This window comes from Catharus ustulatus, chromosome 20, assembly GCF_009819885.2.
Source record: "Catharus ustulatus isolate bCatUst1 chromosome 20, bCatUst1.pri.v2, whole genome shotgun sequence".
Taxonomy (NCBI): domain Eukaryota; kingdom Metazoa; phylum Chordata; class Aves; order Passeriformes; family Turdidae; genus Catharus; species Catharus ustulatus.
This window is the reverse complement of record NC_046240.1, coordinates 9,768,035-9,787,156: the sequence shown is the minus strand read 5'-3', so window position 1 is coordinate 9,787,156 and position 19,122 is coordinate 9,768,035. Positions and strand designations below refer to the sequence as shown.

Here is a 19,122-nt window from a genome sequence, read left to right as displayed (position 1 = left end):
TGGTTGCAGATGTTGGTTGCAGATGCTGGGTGCAGATGTTTGCAGATGTTGGGTGCAGAGGTTGTTACAGATTATGTTTGCAGATGTTGGGTGCAGATGTTGGCTGCAGATGATTGCAGATGGTTGCAGATGTTTGCAGAGGTTGGGTGCAGCTGTTAGTTGCAGATGTTTGCAGATGTTTACAGATGTTGTTTGTAGAGGTTGTTTGCAGATGTTGGAACCCTGGCTCTGCTGTTGGATTCAGCTCCTGGGGGTGCAAATTTGAGGGGAAAAACCAGAATTCTGGTTTGTGGTGTTCTCCCAGACCAGAGGGGAGTTCCATGGTGGTTCTGCCCAGTTACCACACACAAGAGGGTGAAAGCAAACAGAGCAATGATGTCCACTCTGTCACCTTTAGTGCTGTGCTTTGTGTCACCTCTTGTCTTGCTGTCCTGTGCTCTTTGGGGTTTTTGAGCTGTTGTTTCCAGTGTCCTTTTAGCTCTTGTTTCCATGATTCCCCAGTGGTGTATCCACATGGGAGATGGGGAACTCTGCATCTCCACTCCTGGCTGGCTTCACTAATCCCGAATATTTGAGTTCAGTGAGCAGCAGTTCTGTGTTGTCCACACCACCCCCATCTCTTTGGGATCTGCCCCAGGTTCAGGAGCCCAGTTTTAATCCTGATGTTCCCCTGAGAGCACTGTGGCTGTTGTTGCATTATTCATCCTCCCAGGACTCTTTCCACATCATCCCTCCACCAGCTCCAGCATTTTCACACAGTCTTGTCATTTTTCCATGTGCAAGTTTTATTTTTTCATACTCATTCTCTTCCCCATTACTCACCCTCCAAAATCCACTCACCATCCTCACTTTCAGGGTGATGAGGCTTCCAAAATCCATCCTTGATTTGGTGCCTCCAGACTAACTGGCTGTTCTTTTCCTTTAGAAGAGCTGCAGGGCTGGAAGGAAAGTTTTTATCTTTCTCTGCTTTGTTTTACCTGATTTTGATCAAGGGCTGTCAGGAATCACATCTTTGGAGTCCATTCTGTTAACACCTCATGTCTGTGGAGTCTCCTGTTGTGTTGTGCAGCTGCTGGGCAGTAACTGTTCCCTTTCCTCCCTTGGGAAGCCTCTAGTGCATTGTTCCACCCTGTGAAAGAGACTCAGATTTGAAATAATTCAGGAAATACCTTAGAGGGTGACCAGGAAAAGCTTTCTGATGCCGGGATGGAGATGGGCAGAGTTTTGGGAACATCTGTCCAGTCTCTTGACTTGCCTCAATGAGTTTATAACACATCTGGTGCCACTTGTGTTGGTTTGTTGTGGTTGTTGCTGAGTTTGATGACTCAAAATGCCATGTAAAGGTGCTGAAATAGTTGATGCCATGATGTGTCTTCTTCCAGGATCAGCTGTGTTCAGAAAACATTCAGGAAAAAGGGGGAAACCGTGGAGGCTCTCAGAAGTGAGAACATTTCAGCTTTTTAGCATCCTGGGATGCAGGGGAGCAGTAGCTGAGTTGCTGAGTGATCTTTTGTGTTTCAGTTCAGGCTGGGTTTGGTTTCTTTGGGAGGGGTGGGGCCCTGAATGCCAGATGTGCCTGTGTGTGTCCTCTGTCACACAGTGCTGTCTAAACCAGCACCCCAAAAACAAGCCCTCACCCCTGAGGAATGCCTGCTGGCGTCACCCCAATTCCTCCTCTGCCTGTGTGTGATGTCACCTCCCCTGCCCCACCTCCCTGATGCTGTCACCTCCTCTCCCTGGGTGCCTTTGAAACATGGCCACCCCCAGTGGGGGTGTGGGACCATCCCAGCCTGGCCATGGGGTGTCCTCCAGGCAGAGTGTGAGTGCAACCCCAAAAATGAGCACTGGGATTGAGCATTGGGATTGAGCTTTGGGATTGAACATTGGGATTGAGCATTGGGATTGAGCATTGGGATATAACATTTGGGTTGAGCATTGGGATTGAGCATTTGGGTTGAGCATTGGGATTGAGCATTGGGATTGAGTGTTGGGATTGAACATTGGGGTTGAGCATTGGGATTGAACACTGGGTTGAGCACTGGGATTGAGTATTGGGATTGAACATTGGGGTTGAGCATTGGGATTGAACATTGGGGTTGAGCATTGGGATTGAGTGTTGGGATTGAGTGTTGGGATTGAGCATTGGGATTGAACATTGGGGTTGAGCATTGGGATTGAGTGTTGGGATTGAGTGTTGGGATTGAGCATTGGGATTGAGCATTGGGATTGAGCATTGGGATTGAACATTGGGGTTGAGCATTGGGATTGAGTGTTGGGATTGAGTGTTGGGATTGAGCATTGGGATTGAACATTGGGGTTGAGCATTGGGATTGAGTGTTGGGATTGAGTGTTGGGATTGAGCATTGGGATTGAGCATTGGGATTGAGCATTGGGATTGAACATTGGGGTTGAGCATTGGGATTGAGTGTTGGGATTGAGCATTGGGATTGAGCATTGGGATTGAGTATTGGGATTGAACATTGGGGTTGAGCATTGGGATTGAGTGTTGGGATTGAGCGTTGGGATTGAGCATTGGGATTGAACATTGGGTTGAGCACTGGGATTGAGCATTGGGATTGAGCATTGGGATTGAGGCGGGGCAGGAGCTGGCCAGGATCCCACCCTGACCCCTCTTGCTGTGCCCTGGGAGCAGATTTATCCTTTGACATCTACGAGGGGCAGATCACGGCGCTGCTGGGGCACAGCGGCACCGGCAAGACGACGCTGATGAACATCCTCTGTGGGCTGTGCCCTCCCACTGATGGTGAGTGCAGACCAGCCTGGGAGCCCTTTGGGTCAGTCTGAAAGAGCCCCCTTGCACTTCTGTCCATGCAGAGCTGTAAAATTCCCTCTGCTGATTCCCTTTCCAGAGGAGAGTTCCCATCCCAGGGCAGAGGGTGGCAATGAGATGAGCTTTAATGCCCACTCCAGCCCAGCCCACTGTGGGATTTGGTGTTGATTCCTTGCAGGGTTTGTGTCAGTCTATGGGCACAGGGTGTCAGAGATCGATGAGATGCTGGAGGTGAGGCAGATGGCCGGGGTGTGCCCCCAGTCCGACATCCACTTCGACATCCTGACCGTGGAGGAGAACCTCTCCATCTTCGCTGCCATCAAGGGCATCCCTCAGAACGACCTCATCCAGGAGGTGACTCACCTGGCTTGTCTTAAAGGAGCTTTTTTAACCTGTAAATCAAAATATCCTTGCAGGGTTTTCCTTTTGCTTCGTGGTACAATGCACAGAGACATTACACAAGGATAAAGTTTTAATTTTTCCTGAGATTGAAATGCCCATGAAATGTTTTAAATCTGGCATTTAGGCCCAGTTATAGACACCATTAAACTTTGTGTGTAGGTTGTGCAGTTCACATATTTTTTAACCTGTAAATCAAAATATCCTTGCAGGGTTTTCCTTCTGCAGGGAAATATTGCTTCCTGGTGCAATGCACAGAGACATTAGACAAGGATAAATATTTTTCCTGAGATTGAAGTTTTAAATCTGGCATTTAGGCCCAGTTATAGACACCACTAAACTTTGTGTGTAGGTTGTGCAGTTATACAGAACACACTGGGAACCAGCAGCAGTTTATTTGAATGTTAATTGTTAACAATCTGGTTTAAAAAATTTATAATTTTTTTTTTAACAATAAATGTGGTTCTTGTGTTTTCCAGGTGCAGAAGGTATTGCTGGATTTGGAGATGCAGCCCATCAGGGACAATCAAGCCAAAAAATTGAGTGGGGGGCAGAAGAGGAGGCTGTCAGTGGGAGTTGCTGTTCTTGGGAACCCCAAGGTGAGAGGGATGGAATTATTCCCAGGGGAGAGGGATGGAATTATTCCCAGGGGAGAGGGATGGAATTATTCCCAGGGGAGAGGGATAGAATTATTCCCAGCTTGGTGTTACTGATCCGAGGCTTGGTCTCTCTTGTCAAAACCAACTAATGTGCAAAATGCAGAAATTGTTCCTTTGAGAGCCTTTTTTCCTTCGTTTGTGGTTTAATTACAATCATTTCAATCTCTCAGCCTTTGTGCTTGAGGCTCAGGTAATGGCAGCAATTTTGGGTTTGATCTCTTTGGCTGATAAATGGTGTGGCAAAGTTTTGTGTGTAATTTCTGGCAGGAAGCATTTCTCCCCCAGCAGTGAAATTGTTGGATGCTTTTCTCCCCAAGCCCCCCAGCAGCAGGAACAGAGGCAGAGAGCTCTTTTGTGTTACAGCTCTGTCATTTCTGGCCTGTGAGGATGGGGACTGCTTTGAGATCTGTGGTTATAAATGATGTGTGTGACAGTTCCTGGGGGTTTAAAAGCAGGTGTGTGCATTTAACCCTCAGCAGAAAGAGTGAATCCATGGCCAAGTTGTGATTCTACCACAGAATTCTGTTGGAACCAGAATGAAACAGGCTGGGGCATTAATTCATTGCAGGATTTCTCCATTTGCCACAACAGGAGATGGATTTATTCAAAGCACAGTGACAAAAGCTTGTTAGTCTGGGATGTTCCCAGTTTCAGAGGAATACCTGGCAGGTTTCAGACAAACCCTGCTGCTTGAGCTGGGATGGGATCACTGAGCTCAGGCTCTGTAAAACCCTGCTGGTTCTGTTAGGATGGGAACACTGAGCTCAGGCTCTGTAAAACCCTGCTGGCTGTGCTGGGATGGGATCACTGAGCTCAGGCTCTGTAAAACTCTGCTGGTTTTGTTGGGATGGGATCACTGAGCTCAGGCTCTGTAAAACCCTCCTGGCTGTGCTGGGATGGGATCACTGAGCTCAGGCTCTGTAAAACCCTGCTGGCTGTGCTGGGATGGGATCACTGAGCTCTGTAAAACCCTACTGGGATGGGATGGGATCACTGAGCTCAGGCTCTGTAAAACCTGGCTGTGCTAGGATGGGATCACTGAGCTCAGGCTCTGTAAAACCCTGCTGGCTGTGCTGGGATGGGATCACTGAGCTCTGTAAAACCCTGCTGCTTGTGCCCCAGGTGCTGCTGCTGGACGAGCCCACGGCAGGGATGGATCCCTGCTCGCGCCACATCGTCTGGAACCTGCTGAGGAGCAGGAAAGCCAAGGGGGTGACTGTGTTCAGCACCCACTTCATGGACGAGGCTGACATCCTGGCTGGTGAGCCTGCCCTGCCCAACCCTGCTCCTCAGCCCAGCAAAGCCCAGCTCTTGTCCCCAGCCCCGTGTCTTTGTGTTGCTCACATCCCCAGAGTGTTCTGGTGCTGTTGGATATTGAGTTCTGCAGCCTTCAGGCTGGTTCCAGCAGTGAAGGAGGAAAGAAGAGGTGCAGAGTTTGTTGTCAGAGTCTGCACTGGCTTCCCCACATCCTTCACACACACTGGGCTGTGTGCAGTGGGCAGCAGGAGAGAGCTTTCCTCTGCTTTTAGTTATCCTGGCTAGCTGAAGCAGAGAAACTCCCTAAACTCTAGCTCTTTTTCTTTTTTTTTCTTCTCTTCCTCCTCCTCCTCCTCTTCTTCTATTTCTTTTTCTATTCTTCTACTTGTACTCTTCTTCTATTGCTTCTTCTATTCTTCTTCTATTGCTTCTTCTAGTCGTCTTCTTCTATACTTCTATTTCTTCTTCTTTTCTTCTTCTTTTTCATCTTCCTTTTCTTCATCTTTTCTTCTCCTTCTCCTTCTCCTTCTCCTTCTCCTTCTCCTTCTCCTTCTCCTTCTCCTCCTCCTCCTCCTCCTCATCCTCCTCCTTCAAACCTGCTCTGAACTAAAAACCCAAAAAAGCACCAAGAGCTCACACCTTTAACCCACCAGGCCTGACCTGTACCACAACATTTCCCAGTGCCAGCGGGACTAAACCAAACTTATTTAATAACAGGTTTTCTTCCCACTTGTCTCCAAAAAAATATTTCCCCAAACCAATTAAAATAAAACCCAAACATTCAAAAGTTTCCTCCCAAACTGACCCTAAACCAAAGCACGGGGTGCCCTGGGTGTGGGATGCAGAGGGGCTTTGGGGGGAAATTGGGAATTTTCTGTTTGCTTTTCCTGCAGATCGCAAAGCTGTGATTTCCCAGGGGATGCTCAAGTGCCTGGGCTCCTCCCTGTTCCTCAAGAGCAAGTGGGGCATTGGCTATCGCCTCAGGTACCTCTGGGCACCCCCTCTTTTTTATTCTTTCCTCTTGGGATCTAAAAAACACCTGGAGTGGTTTTGCTTTATTAATTTGAGATTTTTTTTTTGTTCAAATTTAATTTATTAATTAATGTATTTGTATTAATTTAGTATTTAATGAGTATTTAGTAATTTAATTACTTTTTATATGTAATTTTATGTATAAGATTTATTATAAGTATTATATTTATATATTTTATATGTAGTTTATATGTCATGCCCCTAAACCCCAAATCGTGTTTTTCCAGCATGCCCCAAACCTGAAATCCTGAACCCCAAATGCTGTTTTCTCAGCATGCCTTAAACCCCAAATCCAGAATTCCAAATCCTGAATCCCAAATCCTGTTTTCTCAGCATGCCTTAAACCCCAAATCCTGAATCCCAAATCCTGAATCCCAAATCCTGTTTTTTCAGCATGCCTTAAACCCCAAATCCAGAATTCCAAATCCTGAATCCCAAATCCTGTTTTTTCAGCATGCTTAAACCCCAAATCCTGAACACTAAATGCTGTGTTTCTCAGTATGTCCCAAACCCCAAATGCTTTTTTTCAGCCTGCCCCAAACCCCCAACCCTGACCCCCAAGCCCTGACCCCAAATTCATTTTGCAGCATGCCCCAAGCCCCGAACCCCAAGCCCTGACCCCAAATCCTGAACCCCATACCCCAAGCCCTGACTCCAAATCCATTTTGCAGCCTGCTCCAAACCCCAAACCAAGCCCTGACCCCAAATCCACTTTGCAACCTGCCCCAAGCCCCAAATCCTGAACCCCAAACCCCAAATCAAGCCCTCACCCCAAATCCCATTTTGCAGCATGCCCCAAGCCCCAAACCCCAAACCCCAAACCCTGACCCCCAAGTCCATTTTGCAGCCTGCCCCAAAGCCCAAACCCTTTGCAGCATTGCCCAAACCCCAAGCTCCAAACCCCAAACCCTGACCCCAAATCCATTTTGCAGCCTGCCCCAAACCCCACACTTCAAATCCTGACCCCAAATCCATTTTGCAACCTACCCCAAACGCTGAACCCCAAGCCCCAAACCCCAAGCCCTGACCCCAAACCCTGAACCCCAAACCCCAAACCAAGCCCTGACCCCAAATCCATTTTGCAGCCTGCCCCAAAGCCCAAACCCTTAACCCCAAACCCCAAATCCCATTCTGCAAGCTGCCCCAAACGCCAAACCCTTAACCCCAAACCCCAATCTCATTTTGCAGCCTGTCCCAAACCCTTAACCCCAAACCCAAGTCCATTTTGCAGCATGCCCCAAACCCCAATCCATGAACCCCAAATGCTGTTTTCAGCCTGCCCCAAACCCCAAACCCTTAACCCCAAACCCCAATCCCGTTTCTCAGCATGCACATCGACGCGTACTGCGACGCCGAGGCCGCCACGGCGCTGATCCGGCAGCACATCCCTGCGGCCAGCCTGCTGCAGCAGAGCCACGAGCAGCTGGTGTACAGCCTGCCCCTCCGCGACATGGACAAGTTCCCAGGTGGGGGGGCTTGGGGGCTTTGGGGTTTTGTAGGATTTGGGGGGTTTTGTAGGGGTTTGTAGGGTTTTGTAGGGGATTTCGTGGAGTTTTGTAGGGATTTATGTGGTTCTGCAGGGATTTGTGGAGTTTTTCAGGTACTGGTTGGGTTTTGTGGGTATTGGTTGGGTTTTGTGAGTATTTATGGAGTTTTGTGGGTATTTATTGAGTTTTGCAGGTATTTGTGGGGTTCTGCAGGAATTTGTAGGGTTTTGTAGGAATTTGTAGGGTTTTTCAGGGATTTGTAGAGTTTTGTAGGGGTTTCGTGGAGTTTTGTAGGTATTTATGTGGTTCTGCAGGGATTTGTGGAGTTTTTTTCAGGTACTGGTTGGATTTTGTGGGTATTTGTGGGGTTCTTCAGGTATTTGTGGGGTTTTACAGGTATTTGTGGGATTCTGCAGGTATTTGTGGGGTTTTGTATGGATTTGTAGGATTTGTAGGGTTTTGTAGGAGTTTCGTAGGGATTTATGTGGTTCTGCAGGGATTTGTGGGGTTTTTCAGGTACTGGTTGGGTTTTGTGGGTATTGGTTGGGTTTTGTGAGTATTTATGGAGTTTTGTGGGTATTTATTGAGTTTTGCAGGTATTTGTGGGGTTTTGTAGGATTTGTAGGGTTTTGTAGGGATTTGTAGGGTTTTGTAGGGGTTTCGTGGAGTTTTGTAGGGATTTATGTGGTTCTGCAGGGATCTGTGGAGTTTTTTCAGGTACTGGTTGGATTTTGTGGGTATTTGTGGGGTTCTTTAGGTATTTGTGGGGTTTTACAGGTATTTGTGGGATTCTGCAGGTATTTGTGGGGTTTTGTAGGATTTGTAGGGTTTTGTAGGAGTTTCGTAGGGATTTATGTGGTTCTGCAGGGATCTGTGGAGTTTTTTTCAGGTACTGGTTGGGTTTTGTGGGTATTGGTTGGGTTTTGTGAGTATTTATGGAGTTTTGTGGGTATTTATTGAGTTTTGCAGGTATTTGTGGGGTTCTGCAGGAGTTTGTGGGGTTTTTCAGGGATTTGTAGGGTTTTGTAGGGGTTTCGTGGAGTTTTGTAGGGATTTATGTGGTTCTCATGGATTTGTGGAGTTTTGCAGGTGTTGGGTTTTGTGGGTATTGGTCAATTTTTGTGGGTATTTATTGAGTTTTGCAGGTATTTGTGGAGTTTTGCAGGGATTTGTGGGGTTTTTGCAAGCATTTATGGAGTTTTACAGGGATTTGTGGAGTTTTGCATGTATTGGTTGGGTGTGGTTTCACAGGTCTATTTGTGGTTTCACAGGTATATTTGGGGTATATTTGGGGTTTCACAGGTATATTTGGGGTTTCACAGGTGTATTTGGGGTATATTTGGGGTTTCACAGGTATATTTGGGGTTTCACAGGTGTATTTTGGGTTTTGTTGCAGGGATCAGTGACTACAACGGGATGTTTAATAACCATGACCCTGATGTTCTCGATTTGTGCCAATTGTACCTTGATGTTTTTATATTTATTAATACTGGGCTGGGGGGGGTCAGGGTGGGTTTTGTCAGGTGAGTGAGGATTTTGTCACCTCTTGCAGTGGGGTGTGTGGGTTGTGGGTACCCAACAGCAGGAAAGTCCCAAATCCTACAGAAATTCTACAAAAAAACCTACAAAAATCCCAAACCCTATAGAAATCCTGCAAAAAACCCTACAAAAATCCCAAACCCTACAGAAATCCTAAAAAAATCCTACAAAAATCCCAAACCCTACAGAAATCCTTCAAAAAACCCCTACAAAAATCCCAAACCCTACAGAAATCCTACAAAAAACCCTAGAAAAATCCCAAACCCTACAGAAATCCTACAAAAACCCCTACAAACTCCTATTGTGAGCTGCAAAGAGCCTTGAAATTCCGTGGAGAGAGGCAGCAGGGAGCATTTCACTAGGTGGCAGCAATTATCTGAGGATAATTGGCCAGAAATAAATAGAATAAACCCTGCACCCTTTTCACAGTGTGGGAGGCCAAGGGAGCATCAGTATTGATGGGAACATTCCATAATTTTATTTTTTTTTCCCCTGTTGCTTTGGAATTAATGATTTATGTGCTTTGCATTTCTAAAAGGCTGAGATTGAATCAATTCCCCCAAACCAATTCAGGGAGAAACCAAGGTTGGGAGCTCAGCTGGGAGAGGAGAAATTCTGGAGGGTTAAGGAGTGTTGTCAAATATCCAAGGGCTCCTCTCATTTTATACATTTGAATTTTCCTTCACCTTGCCTCTGAAGCTCCTGGTTTTTTAAGTCCTTATTTCACAGGATTGACAAAAATCCTGTTCAGTTTTTCACCCCAAGGTGCTGTTAAATTCTCCCACTCTGAACCTCACCTTGGTCTTCAAGCTCTGTGCCCTATCCAGCCTGCTTAACCTGGCCCTAAACATCTGGGAATTCTTTTTAATACATATATAAATATGTATTTTACAGATCTAGATTTTATTTCTAAGATCCTTGTGCAGGGATTTAGACAAAGCTGTCCTGGGGATGATTTTTCCAGGAGAGGTCACCTTGAACCTGCCCTGAGGAAACTTTGAGCCCAGCAGCTTCAGGATGCTGAGGCAGTTTTTAGAATCACCACAATTTCAGCCAAACCACATTTCCTGACCAGAGAGATTGAAATTTAATGCTGAAAGGAGCCCAACCTGTGGATGATTTAATTCCTCCAAAACCATCTTTCCCTGGAACTTGCTATAATAGATAAGGTTTCCTAGATATCAAGGTTGAGCCAAATTCCTTAAGAATTTGGTGACTCTCTAACACTTTGGAAGATAATTGGTTAGAAATTAGTCTGTGTAATTGGTCAGTTCACCTTTAGAACTTCTCACTTGGATTGGATGCTGTTCTTTGTATAAACTTTTATTGGCTGTAGTTTCAATCCTCCCTGAACCCACCCCTCACATGAAATAAAGATTCTTGTGGAACTCATCAAGTAAAGCCTCAGGTCTTTCTCTGCTGGCTAAATGTGAGCTTTTTGAGAGACTGATAAATGTTAGCACTCTCTGGTGCTGGTAAACACCACCAGGGACCAAAAAGCAAAGCCACACCAACCCACCTTAGCTCCCAAACCACAACCTGGGTTCTGATTTATCTGCTATTCCCACACCCCTGCTTTCCCACCAGCAGGAGGGTTTGGGCTGTGGGTGATGTTTGGGGTGTTTGGGATGTTTCTGGAGGGGCTGGAGCAGAGTTTCAGAGCTGCCTCTGTCCCCAGGGCTGTTCTCTGACCTGGACACCCATTCCCACCTGGGGGTCATCACCTATGGGGTGTCCATGACCACGCTGGAGGACGTGTACCTGAAGCTGGAGGTGGAGGCAGAGATTGACCAAGCAGGTGGGAAGGAGCAGGGCTGTGCCCCTGGTCCCCTCTCTTGTGTTTTAATCTTCTTTTTCCTGCCAGGGTGGGGATTAACAGCTCAGGATGGAATTTCTTGTTCAGACTCAAGTGTTTATTAACTCTGATCTATGTTACAGTCCCACAAACTGTGGGTTCTACAGCACCTCAAGCCAACAAACTAAAAATGGATCTGTATCTCTCTACAATCCCTTTTAAGGACCAAGTGTCTAATTGAAAAAAACCAGCCAAATTACTTTGGCTTTTAACCCAATAACCAACCACCCATGGCCCTCAATGCAGATTTTTCTCTCCAATAAACAAAATCACCCAAACGCACGAAGAAGAAGGTGAAGAAGGACAAACCTCTGCCCCAAAACCTCCATATTTCTAAATATTACTGTATTCTAAACCTTTCAACTCCAAATTTTCCCCCATCACAGACTTCTATCCACACTGCACACCCATAATCCCAGTTCTGCCATTCCATTCTGGAAGCTTCTCCATGGCCTCAAGTCAAACCCAGGGATTTCTTCTCAGCTTTGGTTTGGTCTCAGTTCCTGTGGAATTGTCACTGCCAGGAGGAGGGAACAACACAAACCTCCCTCCCAGGGTGCTGCTCCAGAATCTGGGGATCTTTGGGTTCTCACAAAATTCCAAATTGAAATATTCAGCCTGGAAACCAGGCAGGGAATTGGGTGGGGAGTGATTCTGGGAGCATCCAGGGGAAAAGCTTTTTACTTTTTAATTTTTCATCCAGCCAGCTCCCATCTGACTGCTTGGCTTTACAGTTTGCTTGCCTTTTTAAAATGCCCTTCATTTTCCTAATGGAGTTTGCTTTCAGGAAATTACAAATGTGCAGGATGAAATTAATTTTCAGCCTTTTGTGTGAACAGTAGCTGCACTTAGGGCTGAAACAGCTCAGCTTGTCTCACTTTAAATTGACTTTCAGTCCAAATGAAATGTTGGGACTGCTTAATGCTACTCCAGAATGAGTCAGTTAGTTTTTTATGTCATTTTTAAATGGTTTGAGCTGTTTTAATTGTTCTGGAGCTTTCTGTGTGATCCAGAATTATTAGTATGAGTAAATATATTTACTCAGTAGTGACTGGTATGGAAATTACTCCCTAATTAGACTGACTGACACCCCTGTGTGGGTTCAAGGGGATTTAACAGCAGAATCTGCACAGGCTGGGTAATGCAGGTGCACTCACAGGCCAAGGGTATGAAAGTGGGGCAGAGCTGCACCTTTTGGTGGCAAGATATGGAATCATCCATCCCAGGGGTGATTGGCACTGGATGGGGCTGCCCAGGGAGGTGCTGGAGTCTGTCCCTGGAGGTGTTCATGGAGGGGAGGTGCCAGGCTGGACTCAAAGCTCTTTTCCAGCCTCGTTAAAACACCAGGATTGCCCAAAGAAATGCTTCTTTATTTCTGCTGGCTCAGCTTTAATTCTCTGCCATGTGTGTGGTGGGGCTGGATCAATGTCCCTGAGCTTGGGGTTAAAGTGAGGGATTGGGATGGGATGGGATGGGATGGGATGGGATGGGATGGGATGGGATGGGATGGGATGGGATGGGATGGGATGGGATACAGGGATGGGATGGGATCAGTGGGATGGGATCAGTGGGATGGGATCAGTGGGATGGGATGGGATCAGTGGGATGGGATGGGATGGGATCCATGGGATAGGATGGAATCAATGGGATGGGATCCATGGCATGACATGGGATCCATGGGATCCATGGGATGGGATGGGATGGGATGGGATGGGATGGGATGGGATGGGATGGGATCAGTGGGATGGGATGGGATAGGATGGGATGGGATGGGATGGGATCCATGGGATGGGATGGGTGAGGTGACTACAACAGGAAGAACAAGGACTCTCTGGCCCCTGGCTCCCCCTGCTCTCCCCATTCCCAGCTCTGTCAGAGCATCAATCCCTGGGGTTTCTGTGCCCTCTCCCAGATTACAGCGTGTTCCACTCCCAGCAAGCTCAGGAGGAGGTGGATACCAAATCCCTGGATGACATGGAGCAGAGCCTGCTGGTGCTGTCTGAGGCCAAGGCCCCAGCCCTGAGCAGCTCAGCCCTGTGGAAGAAGCAGGTTTCCACCATAGCCAAAGTGCATTTCCTCAGTCTGAAACGGGAGAACAAATGTGTCAGAGTTATGTGAGTACTGGGTGTGTCCCCAAACCTGCCTGAATGACACCACAGAAAGCACATCCTGGCTTTCATTTCCCACATTTTAAAAACAGCAAGTGTGGAGCTCTCATTTCTGCTAATAAATGGGTTTTTGGGGGGTGAGGGAGATGTGGTTTTAATAGCAGAACAGAAAACTGAGTTGGCTTTCACTGAGTTGTAATAAACCCCAAACTTCTATTTCTTTCAGGTTGTTGCTTTTCCTCATTTTCCTTGTAGTTCAGATTTTGTTGTTTTTCATACACCACATCATCAAAAATGCTGTAGCTGCCATCAGACTCTCCCCAGATTTGTACTTGCTGAAGCCTGGAGAGAATTACCACAAGTACAGGAGTCGGCTCCTGCTGCAGAACTCCACAGGTAGGGCAGCAGCTGCTGCCTCCACTTCTCTCCTCCTCCCAGATTTTGGGCTTGGGAATGAACTTTTTCTTTGGAATTAACCCAGATTAAGAGTTTCCCAGTGCCCAGGGTGGTAAACTGTCAGTTTGTGCCATGGGGTTGGTTTGGGATCCACTCCCATCTCCATGACCTTGTTCTTGCTGTGTCAGAAGAAGATTCAGGTGAAAGAAGTGGCCAGAAACATTGAGATAAATCAGTGAAAAACATCTGGGAAAATTCCTTTTTGCTTCAACTGAGGATGTTTTAAAAGTGCCCAGGCAGTAGAAACCAGCACCTTTTGAGCTGTGCATTGATAATTCTGTGTGAAATCCTCCAGGCCTGATAATTCTGTGTGAAATCCTGCAGGCTGGTGATGAGGAGGGATTTAAGGGACAGGGAGATGTGGCTCTCAGGGACATGCCCTCAGGCTGGGTTTGATGCTCCTGATGGTGTTCTCCAGCTGGAATGATTCCATGTTGTTTTCTGTCCCCAGAGTCGGATATCAGTGACATTGTGCACTCCCTGGGGAGCATGAACATCCTCTGGGAGATGTTCAATGACAGTGATTATGTCTCAGTGGCCCCTCACAGTGCAGCTCTGAACGTGTTTGCCCTCGAGGCCAGGCAGGTAAGGCACACACAGAGAGCAGCAGCTGGGGCTGGGCTCTGAAATTCTTCCCTGAAAAGCAGCTCTGGAGTGGTGGAATCAAATGATATAATATCATATTGTTATACAGCAGAGTGGGAATATTAGCAAAGTAAATGTTCTTCCATAATTATAATTACAGTAAGTTAATCAAACTTCCATTCCCTTTTCTTCCTCACAAGGACACAGAGAGCCAGGAAAAATGTTCTACTTCACAGGACACCTGGCAGAGGAATTTTTTATGATTTTTTTTTTTTATTTGTACTGACTGAATTAGAGTTTGACAGAAGTATAATTCTATGGTTCTCTCATGTGTAAAGAAAAATCAGCTTCTTGGGCTGTACATGTTCCCAGTAACAGGAAGATCTGAACTTTGGGATCATATTTAATCCCCAGCAAGGGAACTGCTCTGGCTCTTGTTCCCATCTTTATTCCCTGACAGTGCTGCACATCTTTGCCTGTCTGCTTTGCAATCCATTAGCAGGATCAGAGCAGCTCCTTGTGTGTTTTGTTTCCCAACCTGTAATTGTCTGGAGTGCCATTTGTCAGAGTGTCATTGCTCTGTGAAACACGCTGGGAATTTATTCCCAGGAATTTCTGAGAGCAGGAGTTCTGCTGCCTCAGGCTGTGTGTGAGGAGCACCCTGAGCCTCCTGCAAAGCACTTGATTATGCAAAGATTTATCCCAGTGTTCAGGTTTAATTAAGGAGAGCCCTCTCAGGGCAGAAGGATTAATACAGCACATCTTTTTCTTCCTAGAGTTATGTTTTCACCATCATATTCAACAGCACCATGGTGCATTCCCTGCCAGTTTTGATGAATATTGTCAGCAACCTCCTCCTGCGCAGCTTGAACGTGACTGAGAGCATCCAGATCTGGAGCAACCCCTTGGTTCAGGTGAGCAGCTCCCAAAAAACCACTGTGGGGAGGGCAGAGCATCCCTGGGTGGGAGGGGGAGTGCAGAAACACCCCAGGAGCTGAGGGAAAAGCTGGGTGGGACTGCCTGAGGGGTTTCAGAGATGTGCAAGGTGCTTTTTGCTCTGCAGGTTGTGGAAGGGGAGGGAAAAAGGGGCTTGGGAAGAGGAATTAAAGGTTGGCTGAGGCTTGGAGCAGCCCAGTCTGGTGGAGGGAGTTGGGGGTTGGAATGAGATGATCCCTGTGGTTCTTTCCAGCCCAAATCATACCATGTCCTGTGAATTAATTCATTATGAGTTTGTTGGAGGTTGCCTGCAGTTCTTGGTCTGTGCAGAGCTGGAGGGGCCTTTGGGAGAGGAGAGGACCTGCTGCAGGAGAGAAATGCTCTGCAAGTTCTTCAGTTATTCTTTATTCCTCATGTAAATACTCCCAACAACTTCCACAGTGCTTTTCTTCCTCCTGCAGCTCACGTGATCTTTGACATGCACAAACTTTTTATTTTAGCATTCACAGCCATGTTCCAGCTCCTGATGTAATGTATTCCATTCTGGCATTGAATAAATGTGCTTTCTATCCCCAGGATCTTCCAGACACAATTTTCAGGCTGGAGATTTATTTTGAAGCCGTGTTGCTGGGGATCATCATCACTGGGATGCCGCCCTACTTCGCCATGGACAATGCAGAAAACCACAAGGTAACACCCAGCTGTCCATGCACAAGGGGTTAAAAATCCTGGGATTTGGGGAAAAATCCCAATTTAAACAATGCCAGGGGGTGGAGCAGATTTGGGAGAAGCTTTTCTGTGCAAAGCCAATAACGCAGGGATGGATTCACATGGCGTTAATTTTAATTAACACATGATTAATTTGTGTTCCCTGCTGCAGATCAAGGCTTACACCCAGCTGAAGATTGCAGGGCTCTATCCCTCAGCTTACTGGACTGGCCAGGCTGTGGTGGATCTGCCTCTGTTCTTTTTCATCCTCACCCTGATGATTGGCAGCCTCTTCGCCTTCCACTACGGCGTTTACTTCTACGTGGGCAAGTTCCTGGCTGTGGTGAGTCAGGGCTGCTCACAGCAGCCTTGCCTTGTTCTCCACCAGTTCTGCATTTTCCTCTCTTGATTCAGCTGAATTTTCCCCATGCACACAAGGAAAATGCTGCTGGCACACAGAATATATCTCATGGGGAAAACGGCGCCAAGCTGGGAGTTTCATTCAGGACTGGAATAAAAATAAAATAAAATAAAGCAGCAGCAGGAGAGGTTTAGGTTGGACACAGGAAGAATTTGTTGACTGGAAGGAGCTGCCCAGGGAGGTGCTGGAGTCCCTGGAGGTGTTGAAGGAATGGCTCCTGGTGCCATGGTCTGTAGGAGGCTGCTGGAGGTGGGCAGGATGGTCGGGACAGATGGAGAGATCTCTAAAGCCAGGTCTGGAACTTTGGGTTTATTGCAAAGGGCCCTGCCTGGAGCTGCTCAAATCAGGGCAGTGAGAGAGTAAAGAGTAATAGAACAAGGGGTAGGTGGGTGGTAAGAGAAGGAAGTAAGAGGTAAAAGGTGAGAGCTAAGAGGAGGAGCTAAGAACGAGAGGTTCCCATTACAACACAATAAATCATCTTCTGTGTTGAATATTGTAATTTCCACAGACCAATCTAATACAGGATACAAATCCTACAGCATTTACATACAGCCTGTAAGAATCATTGCATTACCATACTGTGTTACACTTTAAACCCTAAAAACTCCTCTCTGGACCCCTTCTGCCAAGTCAGCAGGGTCTTCTCTGACCCTTGGACCTGCTCTCCAGCAGAAGGAATTGTTCTCTCAAGGGGGGATTACTTTCCAATGGCCATTCTATTGTTTTCTAGTTATTTAGTAACTAAAGTTTGGTATCTCAAAGATGGCTTTCATTTCAATCTCATTTATGGTTTCCATATTCTCAGAATCTTTTGCCAGGCAATCATATTGATAAGGTTTTCCTGATTCATCTTTCCCAACAATGCTCTGCTTGGTCACAGGCTGGACTCACATCTCAGAGCTCTTCTCCAGCCTTGCTGATTCTTAAAACCAGGATTTCCCAAGGAAATGCTCCTTTCTCCCTGCTGTCTCAGCTCTGTGCTCTGTGCTGAGATTGAGAATTTCTCTTTGCCCCAACTGCTGCTGCTGCCAAGGGCACAGTGACTTTGGGCAGAGCCCATCTCTGAATTGCAGAAGGGATTACATGGAGGAGACCACAAGATTTCATGTCTTTGATATTCAGAGCATTGCCTGTGATGCTGGCAATGAATGGAGAGGAATTCCCAGCTGCTGTTGCAGAGTTAATCAGGTTTGGGAGGTGGCTGCAGGGCTGCTTTGCTACCCTTGTTTGAATTTCTACAAAAATGCTATGGTGGAATTCTTAGTATTTGCCAGAATCTTGAGGTCAGCATTTATGGGAACCTGTGTTACAAAAAAATTGGGAAAGAATTTAAGGGAAGCTGAAGGGGGAAGTTTTTGCCTCTCTACACATTTTTTAATTAGTGTCTTTAATAATATATTCTATATGCACCAAGGCAGCAAAATACATCAAATAAAGTGACAAAGATGAATCCAGAGTTCTGTATCACACTGAGGTGTTTCCAGCTGATCCTTCTGCAAAAAAAAATCCTGCTGCACATTTCCTGAGAAGCCCTTTCTGTCTCTGCAGATTTTTTGCCTGATTGGTTACGTGCCCTCAGTCGTGCTCTTCACCTACGTGGTCTCCTTCACCTTCAGAAAAGTCCAGAACACGAAGGAGTTTTGGTCATTTATATTTTCAGTGGTGAGTGACTTGGCCTGGAGCTGGGATAAGTGGGGATCTCCAAAGCCACAGCAGAAAATCCCAATTATTTTGTTGAACTGTGTGTCCCTAATGCACAGGAAATGGGAAACTTTTACCAATGTTTCACTCTCTCCCTTATCATGAGTGATAAAAGCTTGAAGGAAAAGTGCCTTCAACTCATTAACTTATGCTCAGAGAGTCTGAAGTGGATGAAAATTGATTTTTTCCCCCTTTTCTTTGGTACAGACAGCCCTGCTGTGCACAGTTGTCACTGAAGTGTCCTTTTTCCTGGACCATTACCTGGTAACCACTGTCCTGCATTACATCTTCTCCATCTTCATTCCTATTTATCCCCTCATTGGCTGCCTGATCTGTTTTATAAAGGTAAGGGCACTGCAGGGAGCCTTTCAGAGCCCTTGGAGGTGCCTGGGGTGGGCTGGGTGTCTTTAGTGTGCCCTCTGCAGACATTTAACACCTAAACAACAACAACTGCTTGGGGAAAAATCACCTTGTTCCTAATAAACAAAATGGTTTGGTTTTAAAATGGGGAAAGCAGTGAGTTTTCCATGAATTTAATTTCTGTAATGGAGGGAGGCTACAAGAAAGATGGAGAGGGATGGAGTGACACAGGGAATGGCTCCAAGCTGACAGAGTGTTGGTGAGATTGGATTTTGGGAAGGAATTCCTGGCTAGGAGGGTGGGTAACAGCTGTGGCTGCCCCTGGATCCCTGGAAGTGTCCAAGGCCAGGCTGGGCAGGGCTGGGAGCAGCAGGGGATGGAGTGGGATGAGCTTTGAGGTCTCTTCAGCCCAAACCATCCCATGGTTCTGTGATACTCCAAGGAAAACCATTCTGAGCCAGCCCAGGGATGGGACCTGGGAGTGCAAACTGAAAGCAGCAGCAGCCCCAGGGATTGGTTGGAGTTGTTGGATTTATTTTTTTTTGGAGAATCTCTGCAGAGCTCAGGAAGTGCTTGAATGACTGAGATGAAAGCACAGGGTAGGAAATGGAGTCTCTGGTAGGTGATTATTGACTGACCATGTTTTTTTCCCTGAATTCCCAGGTCTCATGGAAAGGCAAGAGTGAGAGTGGGGGTTACCACGACCCCTGGGACCGGCTGCTGGTGGCAGTTGTGTCTGTGAGCATTGCTTTGGCTTCTCTTCTTTAGTTATAAATAGGAAAAAAATCCCAATTTGCTGTAGGGAATTGTGGTTCCTGCTGGGATCCC

The 19,122-nt window shown here is 46.6% G+C and overlaps 1 protein-coding gene across 3 annotated transcripts in view; it reads left to right on the top strand.

The window, feature by feature from the left end:
• Positions 1-19,122, top strand: part of ABCA5 (ATP binding cassette subfamily A member 5) — a 39,158-nt gene that overhangs the window by 13,622 nt on the left and 6,414 nt on the right. For all 3 annotated transcript variants that reach the window (XM_033076490.1, XM_033076489.1, XM_033076491.1), the window contains 17 exons: positions 1,383-1,441; positions 2,654-2,764; positions 2,970-3,145; positions 3,670-3,789; positions 4,972-5,110; positions 6,000-6,090; positions 7,465-7,604; positions 10,843-10,962; positions 12,932-13,133; positions 13,354-13,523; positions 14,035-14,168; positions 14,945-15,082; positions 15,681-15,794; positions 15,985-16,155; positions 17,782-17,895; positions 18,142-18,279; positions 18,958-19,032. In XM_033076490.1, coding sequence (XP_032932381.1) covers positions 1,383-1,441; positions 2,654-2,764; positions 2,970-3,145; positions 3,670-3,789; positions 4,972-5,110; positions 6,000-6,090; positions 7,465-7,604; positions 10,843-10,962; positions 12,932-13,133; positions 13,354-13,523; positions 14,035-14,168; positions 14,945-15,082; positions 15,681-15,794; positions 15,985-16,155; positions 17,782-17,895; positions 18,142-18,279; positions 18,958-19,032 — 2,212 coding nt within the window. The remainder of the gene's footprint in view (positions 1-1,382; positions 1,442-2,653; positions 2,765-2,969; positions 3,146-3,669; positions 3,790-4,971; positions 5,111-5,999; positions 6,091-7,464; positions 7,605-10,842; positions 10,963-12,931; positions 13,134-13,353; positions 13,524-14,034; positions 14,169-14,944; positions 15,083-15,680; positions 15,795-15,984; positions 16,156-17,781; positions 17,896-18,141; positions 18,280-18,957; positions 19,033-19,122) is intronic.